The following is a 12,568-nucleotide window of genomic DNA, read 5'->3' on the forward strand; positions in this document are numbered from 1 at the left end:
CCAACAGCCTCCAACAGCCTTCACCAGCCTCCAGTAGCCTTCATCAGCCTTCACCAGCCTACAGCAGCCTTCACCAGCCTTCACCAGCCTTCACCAGCCTTCACCAGCCTTCACCGGCCTCCAGTAGCCTTCATCAGCCTTCACCAGCCTACAGCAGCCTTCACCGGCCTTCACCAGCCTCAAACAGCCTTCACCAGCCTCCAACAGCCTTCACCAGCCTCCAACAGCCTTCACCAGCCTCCAACAGCCTTCACCAGCCTCCAACAGCCTTCACCAGCCTCCAGTAGCCTTCATCAGCCTTCACCAGCCTACAGCAGCCTTCACCGGCCTTCACCAGCCTTCACCAGCCTTCACCAGCCTTCACCAGCCTTCACCGGCCTTCACCGGCCTTCACCAGCCTCCAGCGGCCTTCACCAGCCTTCACCAGCCTCCAGCGGCCTTCACCAGCCTTCACCAGCCTCCAGCGGCCTTCACCAGCCTTCACCAGCCTCCAGCGGCCTTCACCAGCCTCCAACAGCCTTCACTAGCCTCCAACAGCCTACAGCGGCCTTCACCAGCCTCCAACAGCCTTCACTAGCCTTCACCAGCCTTCACCGGCCTTCACCAGCCTCCAACAGCCTTCACCAGCCTTCACCAGCCTCCAACAGCCTCCAACAGCCTTCACCAGCCTCCAACAGCCTCCAACAGCCTCCAACAGCCTCCAACAGCCTCCAACAGCCTCCAACAGCCTCCAACAGCCTCCAACAGCCTCCAACAGCCTCCAACGGCCTACAGCGGCCTACAGCGGCCTTCACCAGCCTCCACCAGCCTTCACCAGCCTCCAACAGCCTCCAACAGCCTTCACCAGCCTCCAACAGCCTTCACCAGCCTCCAACAGCCTTCACCAGCCTCCAACAGCCTTCACCAGCCTTCACCAGCCTTCACCAGCCTTCACCAGCCTTCACCAGCCTCCAGCGGCCTTCACCAGCCTCCAACAGCCTTCACCAGCCTTCACCAGCCTTCACCAGCCTCCAACAGCCTTCACCAGCCTTCACCAGCCTTCACCAGCCTTCACCAGCCTTCACCAGCCTCCAGCGGCCTTCACCAGCCTCCAACAGCCTTCACCAGCCTTCACCAGCCTTCACCAGCCTCCAACAGCCTTCACCAGCCTTCACCAGCCTTCACCAGCCTTCACCAGCCTTCACCAGCCTTCACCAGCCTCCAGCGGCCTTCACCAGCCTCCAACAGCCTTCACCAGCCTTCACCAGCCTCCAACAGCCTCCAGCAGCCTTCACCAGCCTCCAACAGCCTCCAGCGGCCTTCACCAGCCTCCAACAGCCTTCACCAGCCTTCACCAGCCTCCAGTAGCCTTCACCAGCAGCTCACCACTTTCACAGCAATTAATCGCTTTCACAGCATCAATTAAACTAAAGCTAGCATCCGAGTCCTGCTGCCACCATTCCAGGAAGCCCAACCAAGGTGCAGCGTGCACCACAACCCGAGAGGAAGCGTGTGCATGTGTGTGTGCTTCATCAGAAAGCCTGTGTTCAGTCTGTGTGAGAGAGCCAGAGAGGTCTGCAATAATCACCATTAAGTGTGTGAGAGTGCCAAACGGACTTTCCTGGACTACACACGGCTTAGTGTGTGCGCGTGTGTGTGCGTAAAATCCACCCAGCTGTCTCTTGCCAAAACATCTCCTGTTCAGAGAGAAATTAAGCCATGCTGTTCTTTTTATTTACACACACTCGGGCTAGATTCACAGGTTTAAAGTCGGCAGACTCAGTCAGGTTTGTTCCGGATCTTTGCGGGTCTTTCTCACGCGCGCGCGCGCGCACACACACTTCTGTGCAGATGCACAGCCACAATTAAAACATCCAACTATTAGAATCCCGATCCGCACGCGCGATAATTCAGGATAAATGAGTTCTATCTAATGTGGATGAGAAACAAAGAGCGGAATGAAGACTCGCGCTGTTCTGTTATCTGAAATAACGGAGCTGCTTCAGTCAGAGCGGCTTCGCGAGCCTGTCACGCGTCCGTGCCACAGCATCTCTGACCGTTACAGAAGACAAAGAGACCAGTTGCGCAAAGAGTGCCCCTCTGTGACTTCTCATGCCAACACATCAGAAACTAAAGGTTCAAATGGCTCCGGAGCGCGAGGACGCACTTTGTGACCCCGGAACAAAACCTGCCAACTTGTCCTCATCAGCTCGCAATAATTAAACCGTTTTAATGAAAGCTTTGAACCCTCATCGTTTTCATCTAATTAAAATCCGACTGTGAAATCATCCGGATGTGACAGATTTCAGCTTTTCGTCGCTTTGACTTCGCGGAGCATAAATGCGTAAATCTGTCAGAGCAGATCTTTCTGAAGCAGCGCGCACATTCCGTGCATTCATGGTGCTCAGCGTGTTGAAACCTTCCAGCAGGACTTTGAATCTCAGCCCCGGACAGGTGCAGCTGCCAAACTCTCCGGCGCGGACGCGAGCGCCGCTGCTGTGGACGCCAGTTTGACTCAGAGTGGGTTTTTGCACGTACCTTCCTCTCCGTGACAGTCTCTCGCTGTGTTCAGGAATAAAATCCAAAGCACCGAAATCACTGTTTTAGGGAGCTCCATGTTTGTCTGGCCAGGTCCGCGGAGCTCTGGTCATCTCTCTCCAGCCTGCGCACACGCACAGCCGCAGAGACGCACTCAGTGTCAGAGTGGAGCGGACGCCGTCTGGGCAAATAGTGCGGGAGCCGGCGAGCCGCTCGCTCTATTTCATATCTCGGGGGAGGGCTCCGTCACGGTGAGTGACATCAGGAGGACCCAATGAGGTGGGCTGCGAGCCGAGGTGGACCAATCACAGAGCTGCAGCTCGGAATCTGCACACCTGGTGTTTCCTCTGGAGTCAGAGCCGCGCGTTTCAGAGCTCACGGGGGGGGGGGGGGGGCGAGCCAAGGCCCGGCACTTACACCAGGGTGTCTGTCTGAAAGGTGGTCAGAGGCCACGGCCTGATGCGGAGTTCCAGAACCAACAAATGTGCAGGAAACACGCAACAAGATGGCGAAGACTGTGATGAAAAGAACCATAAACGCCACATTTAATGCCCCTTTCTCACCTCCACCTCCTGCTGGGCGAACATTTCTGAAGCTTCTCCGTCATGGCTTGGTTACCATGGTAACCCCTCTGATGAGCAGAAGGTGACTCTCTGACCTTATAGGCTGCTTGGTCACAGGAGGAGGGGTCACGCTCTGTCTTCCTGTCCTGTTAGTTTGTCCCAAATAATAACGGATATCAATCTGGCTTCTGGAATATTCAGAAAAACACCAAGTTATCATGAAATATAAAGAAATGTGTTCTCAGGACTTCATGCTGCAGTTAATCCACTGGTGTCCCTTTTAGATTTCTGAGGTGACAGAACAGCTGTCCATCCCATCCTCCACTGTGGGTCAGAACCGAAAACAGAACCCGAACCTCTTCTGTCCCAGAGGCAGTGATGGAGCCTGTCTGCTGTGCAGTGGGGAGCCGTTCCAGGCTGTAGGAGCTCCCAGCTGCAGTCAGAATAAAGGCAGGGACTGGGGGAGCTGTCCAGGCTGCAGCCCCTCCAGCCATGACTGGAGCAGCTCACCAGCTAGCAGGTGACATGATGCAAACCTGTAAGCATGCATTTATTCAGATTTAGACCTGCTGGCTCAGATAGGATGTGCTGCGATGGTTTGAGAGTTTCACATAATGCAGAAGGAAGCCTCCAAAGTGGAATGACTTTACGCTTTATTGTGAAAGAGGGAAACATTCTGACCTAAGTTATGAAGTGAAACAGGGTTTTAGTTTAAAGCCTTTAGGTGGAAACGACAGGACGCGCCCCCCTGCACCCACGTTCCCTTTAAAGAAACCTTCCCCTCGCTGAGCATGCAGCAGAAGCACAGCTCCGTGCACGTTTCCTCCTATGTGCTCCATAAGCAACAGTTCGACTCACCCTCCTCGTCCCTGCTCTGCACACACAGAAGCACAGATTACAGGCCTCAGCCTGACTGATCCTCCCAGCAGGGGGGCTGTAGCTTCTCTTCTGGGAGCTGATGAACACGATCATCTGCCCTCCTCTGTGGTCATTACTCAGCCCCTCTCACTCAGAGTCCATCACCTACATGCACACAGCAGCCTGGTTCACACCCTCTGCTACCTGGTCTGGAAAATGACAAAATCCCCCAACATGCTGTGACTTTGATGCGTTAAACTGTGGAAACACAAGGTCTGAATAAAAGTTGTTTCAGCTGAAGCATCTTCAGGTTAGTGGGAAACTATTTCTCTGCTTGGTGTTAGCATTGGATTTGTTACCAGCATGTCAAACAGTGTGTATGAGCCCCCCCGTTTCACTTGATGTGGCTGAGTGTTTGCATTATTGATCAGGAACATGATGACCTCGCAGACTAAGAATAGATGGAACTCACTGCTGTGAGCCGAGGGGGCAGTGAAACAGCTGAACTAAACATGCAGATTCATCACAGCGGGCTGCCGGCGGTGGTTAGCGCCTGTGGGTTCTCTCTGGGTTCTCTCTGGGTTCTCTCCGGGTTCTCTCCGGGTTCTCTCCGGGTTCTCTCTGGGTTCTCTCTGGGTTCTCTCTGGGTTCTCTCTGGGTTCTCTCCGGGTTCTCTCTGGGTTCTCTCTGGGTTCTCTCTGGGTTCTCTCCGGGTTCTCTCCGGGTTCTCTCCGGGTTCTCTCCGGGTTCTCTCTGGGTTCTCTCCGGGTTCTGTCCGGGTTCTCTCTGGGTTCTCTCTGGGTTCTCTCCGGGTTCTCTCCGGGTTCTCTCCGGGTTCTCTCTGGGTTCTCTCTGGGTTCTCTCCGGGTTCTCTCCGGGTTCTCTCCGGGTTCTCCAGGTTCTCTCCGGGTTCTCTCTGGGTTCTCTCTGGGTTCTCTCCGGGTTCTCTCCGGGTTCTCTCCGGGTTCTCTCTGGGTTCTCTCCGGGTTCTCTCCGGGTTCTCTCTGGGTTCTCTCTGGGTTCTCTCCAGGTTCTCTCCGGGTTCTCTCCGGGTTCTCTCCAGGTTCTCTCCGGGTTCTCTCCGGGTTCTCTCCGGGTTCTCCAGGTTCTCTCCGGGTTCTCTCTGGGTTCTCTCTGGGTTCTCTCCGGGTTCTCTCCGGGTTCTCTCTGGGTTCTCTCTGGGTTCTCTCTGGGTTCTCTCTGGGTTCTCTCCGGGTTCTCTCCGGGTTCTCTCCGGGTTCTCTCCGGGTTCTCTCTGGGTTCTCTCCGGGTTCTCTCCGGGTTCTCTCCGGGTTCTCTCTGGGTTCTCTCTGGGTTCTCTCCGGGTTCTCTCCGGGTTCTCTCTGGGTTCTCTCCGGGTTCTCTCCGGGTTCGCTCCGAGTTCGCTCCGGGTTCTCTCTGGGTTCTCTCCGGGTTCTCTCCGGGTTCTCTCCGGGTTCTCCGGCTTCCTCTCACCATCTAAAACATGCTGTCAGGTTACCTGGTGACTCCACATCGTCCCCAGCAGTGAGCGTGGATGGTTTGTCTGCTTTAGCTCTGTGATGGACTGGCGACCTGCTCAGGGGGGACCCCCCCTTTCACCCAGTGGCAGCTGGGATAGACTCCAGCCCCCCTGATGCACCCCCTGACCACAGCACACGTTTCCACCGTGTGACGGTCCATCCCAGACGCCTCCGAGCCCAGAGAAGTGGACGAGGTTAACATCAGGCTTCTTTTCTGCACAGTAAAGCCTGTGAATGGAACTCTGTATTGTGGTGCTGGACAAAGGTTTCCACAGTAATCCCTTGTCCAGGTGCTTCTATCAGCTGCTGATGAATGACGGTTCTTGATGCAGCGTCTGAGGGGTCAGAGGTCATGGGGTCCAGCTTCGGCTTGCTCCCTCGTCCTTTACACTGAAACTCCAGATTCCCTGAATGCTTTAATGATATTCTGCTCTGTAGAGGCAGAAATATGCAGATCCCTTCCAGTCTTTCTCTGAGGAACATTGTTTTAAACACAAACTGGAGCTCCTCTGAACATCTCTGCTGCTCAGACTGTCATGGCGGCTGCTTCAGGACCAGATCAGGGTTATAATCAGCTGGTTGAATGACTCTTTTTTAACCTTATTACTAGTCCTGAATTGCTCTGTCTGAATATTTTCTGGAATGTGCTGCAGGTCTGAAAATATAGAAATTTATGTATTTTTAAGTTGACGAAACAGAACTTCAAATATCTCAGGTTAATCTATAATGAAATATGCTTAAGGACGTGTCTTGATTAGGCTAAGAAGCTGTCCATGTGTGCCCTCACCCAGAGACGGAGGAAACATTTCCCAGCTTGCATGACCCTGAAGAGGGTAAAACAGATGAGGAAAATGGATGGATGGATGCTGTCTCCTCCTTCTCTGCTCCCTGCAGCTTCTCTTCCCCACAGCAGGTAAATTTAAGAGATAATAGTTCAATCAGCAGTATGTTGCCGGCGGCACATCGCTGTCATTCACACTGCATGATTCATTTAAACGTTCTTCTCCCTGAACTTTGAAAACTCTGAAAGGAGAACTCATACGTGTCGGGTCAGAAGCAGACATCCCTGTGTCCACTCCTCTTCTCCTGGTGCCTCTTTACTGAAACCCGACAGAGATCCTTGGCAGGGTTTGGACCGGAAACAGAACTAACCAGGGGAGCAGACTGAAAAACAGGCGACTGAAACCGTCACCCACCTGGTGCTGACACAGATTTCATCTGATTTCTCAGATTTCTTATCTGAAGCCATTATTGGGTGACTTCAGTATGTTGGCACTGATAAGGAAGGCCTCTGTATTTAACTCCTTATTGGAACCACGAGATCATTCCTAACAGTCAGTATTGCAGTTAAAGGCTTTGAATATTCTTCTAATAACATTCATACATCAGAACTGCTCTTTTGGTGGTTATACAGTTACTGTTGATGGCTTCTCGCTCCACTGTGAGGAACTCTGAAGTCATTTTTGACCAGAATTTGACCTTTAACGCTTATATCAAACAGGTCTCCAAAGCTTAGTTATCTTTATGAGTAAAAATAAAAATAAGTGTGCATTCTGTCAATGAAACTCACATTTTACATGACATCAGTGGTACTATCAGGAGTTCCCTACAGTGCAGCCGAACAACGACCCAAAAGCATCTCTCCTTCCTGTGCAGCAACACCTTCCTCTTTAGGACCCTGGGGAGTGATAGGCGTCCCTGTGGTGCGTTCACTTACAAGGAAACTCGGAGCTCGGAACAATGTGACCCAAAGTTGAGCTCTCCCAGCGCATCCCAGCCTTAGGAACATACAAACAGCACGTGGCTGCTGTTTACGTCAGCAGCAGACAGCAGGAACTCTCTGCAGGGCCGGTAACAGTAATCCGACTTTCTGAACCCGATCCGACTTCATGGGCTTCAGATTAAAATCTGATTTAGATCTGGGAGATTCCGCCATCCGTGAACAACTGGAACGCATCATTAGTGCATGAGCTGATCCAACACGCTGCAGCTGGAGTTCTGACGGGTATCACCAGAGATCACACCTTGGTTCCCAGGCTCCGCCTCCTTTGGAACCTGCTCTTAAACTCAAGCTTAAATCTTTCAAACGAGACTAACTGATGCACTTATTTATTCATTCATTTATTCTTCTTCTATTGCTTTTTCTGCCATCTTAATTACTCTCTTGAATGTTCTTTCATTTCTTTTTACTGCGGCTGTTTCGTCTTGAGTTTGTTTTAACTTTGTGAAGCACTTTGGGTTAAACTTGTGTTTAAAAGGTGTTATATAATATATATAAATAAAGAGAACTGTTGGGATTCTCTAAATAATGCCCCGTAATTCCTTTTTGGCTGCAACATTTAAAGTAACGCATGATTATTTTCATCCAGAGGTGATTCGTGTGATAAATCTGAGGACAGGAGGGTTAGTATGAAACCTGATGATGAAGAAACATTTCATATCTTTTATGTACTTATTTATCCAGAATTCAGACTGACATGCAGTTAAAAACCTAACACTGAATCTGCCTCAGTGATGACTGGCTCAATTCTGATTGGCTGAAAGTTATCGAGGTGGGAGGGGCCAACAACAACTGACCTCATAACAAAGATGCCGAAGTGGCAGAAATGCCAGGAAAGCTCAGGTGAGAAACTCAGACCACAGCAGAGCTGGAGGACCAACAACAGCACCGACACAACCAAGAGCAGCCGGCAGCTCGGATTGTTCCAGCTGTTCATGAGACGGTCTCATTGTTCCTAAACTTCTGACCTTTAACAACAAGGGCAAAGAAAATGAGCAGAAGATTCATTTATTTATTCATTTACTGCTGAACTGTTTTCATGGAGCAGGGGGGGGGGGGGGGGCAGGGAGCAGGTGTTTGTCTCCCAGATGTGTTGAAGCATCGCAGTTTCACTCCTAAGATGGAGGCCTGTAACCCCCCCCATCCATCCCCCAGCAGAAACAGCGTTTAAAATGGCGTCTGTGCCTTTAAGAGACGACACTCTGGTGATTAATCACATCAACTTCTCATAATGAAATTTGATTACAGATACGCTCTAACAATGTCTCTGCATTACTTTTACTGCCTTCATTAGTACTTCCCTAATTGCCCGTTTGTGATTTGTTGGCAGATTTATTACAATCATTCTTTTCTTTTATTAATCCAAATGAGATGATAACTTCCACATGTGACTGGATTACAGATCAGACTTTAATGTCTGGAGGTGGCCACATGGAGAAGGTCGCAGCTCTGCAGCGTTAAAGCTGGACTCAGATGGGAGACAGCTTCATGTGCTGCCTCTCCCACCACCGACTGAATCTGAGCCCAAAGTCACGGAACATTCAGGGGCCTCAGGGGCCTCAGGGCCCTCAGGTCCAAGGTCACAGCTCTGCAGCGTTAAAGCTGGACTCAGATGGGAGACAGCTTCATGTGCTGCCTCTCCCACCACCGACAGAATCTGAGCCCAAAGTCACGGAACATTCAGGGGCCTCAGGGGCCTCAGGGCCTCAGGGGCCTCAGGGCCTCAGGGGCCTCAGGGGCCTCAGGGCCCCTTTAATGTCTGGAGGTGGCCACATGGAGAAGGTCACAGCTCTGCAGCGTTAAAGCTGGACTCAGATGGGAGACAGCTTCATGTGCTGCCTCTCCCACCACCGACTGAATCTGAGCCCAAAGTCACGGAACATTCAGGGGCCTCAGGGGCCTCAGGGGCCTCAGGGCCCTCAGGTCCCCTTTAATGTCTGGAGGTGGCCACATGGAGAAGGTCGCAGCTCTGCAGCGTTAAAGCTGGACTCAGATGGGAGACAGCTTCATGTGCTGCCTCTCCCACCACCGACTGAATCTGAGCCCAAAGTCACAGAACATTCAGAGGCCTCAGGGGCCACAGGGGCCTCAGGGCCCTCAGGTCCCTCAGGTCCAAGGTCGCAGCTCTGCAGCGATAAAGCTGGACTCAGATGGGAGACAGCTTCATGTGCTGCCTCTCCCACCACCGACTGAATCTGAGCCCAAAGTCACAGAACATTCAGGGGCCTCAGGGCCTCAGGGCCTCAGGGGCCTCAGGGCCCTCAGGTCCAAGGTCGCAGCTCTGCAGCGTTGAAGCTGGACTCAGATGGGAGACAGCTTCATGTGCTGCCTCTCCCACCACCGACTGAATCTGAGCCCAAAGTCACGGAGAGAAGAAAAGGTCTTTCAGTTGTTAGGAATCTCTTAACGCCTCTGACATGGATTTACAACCCAGTGGTTGGGCCCTCAGGGGCCTCAGGGGCCTAAGTGTTGTTTCTCAGGAGAAGTAACTTTGGATAAAATATAAAAATGAGCTGAGCTTCTCTGCTCCGTCCCTTTAAACATCAGACAGCTCAGCTCAGATTACTCAGATTACACGTTCCTCCATCTCACCTTTCACCACAAACTTTAACATTTAACACCATCAAACTGTGTCACCGTCCAGCCTCACACTTATCGAACCGAACAGAACAACAGGGATGTGAAACAAAAGAATTCTAACGCTTTAAAAGCTTTAAAAGGACTTCACAGAGTTACTCTTTCACCTGGACACGAGCGTCCCAGCAGACAGGTGTCCGGGCAGACCGTCCTGGGAAAGGTGGGCGAGGCAGCCCAGGGGAGGCCGGGAGTCCCTGTGCTGCAGTTAGTTCCAGGAACAAGAGTCTGCATCATTATCCCAAATGGTGTCGCTTTAGGACGCCAGAACCAGAAAAACACCTCAAGGTCTGTTCTCCGAAGCTACTTCCTCCGCCAGAAAAGGGTTCACAACAAGGTATTCACTTAAAGCTCTTTTCTTAAATGCAAATTAATCTTTTTGGATGATTCGTGTTCCATAAACAGTCAAAAAGGCTGATTTTATTGAAAAGAAACACTTTTCTTTTATTAAAGAAACACTGGAAACAGGCTTTTATTGAAAAGAAACACTTTTCTTTTATTAAAGAAACACTGGAAACAGGCTCTCTCCTGTGGGCCTGAGATGGCTGGCAGCCGGCACACATTTCACCACAAACATCATGTTTACTCCACTTCAGCCTGCCTGAGCTTCGGAGCACAAGAACCTTTAAAAAACAACATGCTTCGGAGCACAAGAACCTTTGAAAACAACATGCTTCGGAGCACAAGAACCTTTAAAAAACAACGTGCTTCGGAGCACAAGAACCTTTAAAAAACAACATGCTTCGGAGCACAAGAACCTTTAAAAAACAACATGCTTCGGAGCACAAGAACCTTTAAAAAACAACATGATTCGGAGCACAAGAACCTTTAAAAAACAACATGCTTCGGAGCACAAGAACCTTTAAAAAACAACGTGCTTCGGAGCACAAGAACCTTTTATAAACAACGTGCTTCGGAGCACAAGAACCTTTAAAAAACAACGTGCTTCGGAGCACAAGAACCTTTGAAAACAACGTGCTTCGGAGCACAAGAACCTTTTATAAACAACATGCTTCGGAGCACAAGAACCTTTAAAAAACAACATGCTTCGGAGCACAAGAACCTTTGAAAACAACATGCTTCGGAGCACAAGAACCTTTGAAAACAACATGCTTCGGAGCACAAGAACCTTTGAAAACAACATGCTTCGGAGCACAAGAACCTTTAAAAAACAACGTGCTTCGGAGCACAAGAACCTTTTATAAACAACATGCTTCGGAGCACAAGAACCTTTGAAAACAACATGCTTCGGAGCACAAGAACCTTTTATAAACAACGTGCTTCGGAGCACAAGAACCTTTAAAAAACAACATGCTTCGGAGCACAAGAACCTTTTATAAACAACGTGCTTCGGAGCACAAGAACCTTTAAAAAACAACATGCTTCGGAGCACAAGAACCTTTTATAAACAACGTGCTTCGGAGCACAAGAACCTTTAAAAAACAACATGCTTCGGAGCACAAGAACCTTTTATAAACAACGTGCTTCGGAGCACAAGAACCTTTAAAAAACAACGTGCTTCGGAGCACAAGAACCTTTTATAAACAACATGCTTCGGAGCACAAGAACCTTTGAAAACAACATGCTTCGGAGCACAAGAACCTTTTATAAACAACGTGCTTCGGAGCACAAGAACCTTTAAAAAACAACATGCTTCGGAGCACAAGAACCTTTTATAAACAACGTGCTTCGGAGCACAAGAACCTTTAAAAAACAACGTGCTTCGGAGCACAAGAACCTTTTATAAACAACATGCTTCGGAGCACAAGAACCTTTAAAAAACAACGTGCTTCGGAGCACAAGAACCTTTTATAAACAACGTGCTTCGGAGCACAAGAACCTTTAAAAAACAACGTGCTTCGGAGCACAAGAACCTTTTATAAACAACGTGCTTCGGAGCACAAGAACCTTTAAAAAACAACGTGCTTCGGAGCACAAGAACCTTTTATAAACAACGTGCTTCGGAGCACAAGAACCTTTGAAAACAACATGCTTCGGAGCACAAGAACCTTTAAAAAACAACATGCTTCAGAGCACAAGAACCTTTAAAAAACAACGTGCTTCGGAGCACAAGAACCTTTAAAAAACAACATGCTTCAGAGCACAAGAACCTTTAAAAAACAACGTGCTTCGGAGCACAAGAACCTTTAAAAAACAACGTGCTTCGGAGCACAAGAACCTTTGAAAACAACATGCTTCGGAGCACAAGAACCTTTAAAAACAACATGCTTCGGAGCACAAGAACCTTTAAAAACAACATGCTTCGGAGCACAAGAACCTTTGAAAACAACATGCTTCGGAGCACAAGAACCTTTAAAAACAACATGCTTCGGAGCACAAGAACCTTTAAAAACAACATGCTTCGGAGCACAAGAACCTTTAAAAAACAACGTGCTTCGGAGCACAAGAACCTTTAAAAAACAACGTTCTTCGGAGCACAAGAGCCTTTAAAAAACAACGTGCTTCGGAGCACAAGAACCTTTAAAAAACAACATGCTTCGGAGCACAAGAACCTTTAAAAAACAACATGCTTCGGAGCACAAGAACCTTTAAAAAACAACGTGCTTCGGAGCACAAGAACCTTTAAAAAACAACGTTCTTCGGAGCACAAGAGCCTTTAAAAAACAACGTGCTTTGGAGCACAAGAACCTTTAAAAAACAACATGCTTCGGAGCACAAGAACCTTTAAAAACAACATGCTTCGGAGCACAAGA

At 49.7% G+C, this 12,568-nt stretch overlaps 1 protein-coding gene across 3 annotated transcripts in view; it reads right to left on the reverse strand.

The window, feature by feature from the left end:
• Window positions 1-2,694, reverse strand: part of LOC140274926 (ephrin type-A receptor 7-like) — a 169,655-nt gene extending 166,961 nt beyond the window's left edge. For all 3 annotated transcript variants that reach the window (XM_072370317.1, XM_072370316.1, XM_072370315.1), the window contains exon 1: window positions 2,518-2,694. In XM_072370317.1, the coding sequence (XP_072226418.1) occupies window positions 2,518-2,596 (79 nt within the window). In that variant the 5' untranslated portion in view covers window positions 2,597-2,694. The remainder of the gene's footprint in view (window positions 1-2,517) is intronic.
• Window positions 2,695-12,568: the final 9,874 nt, after the last annotated feature.

The sequence above is a fragment of the Leuresthes tenuis genome, unplaced genomic scaffold (genome assembly GCF_036924035.1).
Source record: "Leuresthes tenuis unplaced genomic scaffold, fLeuTen1.0.hap1 SCAF_18, whole genome shotgun sequence".
NCBI classification, from domain to species: Eukaryota; Metazoa; Chordata; class Actinopteri; order Atheriniformes; family Atherinopsidae; genus Leuresthes; species Leuresthes tenuis.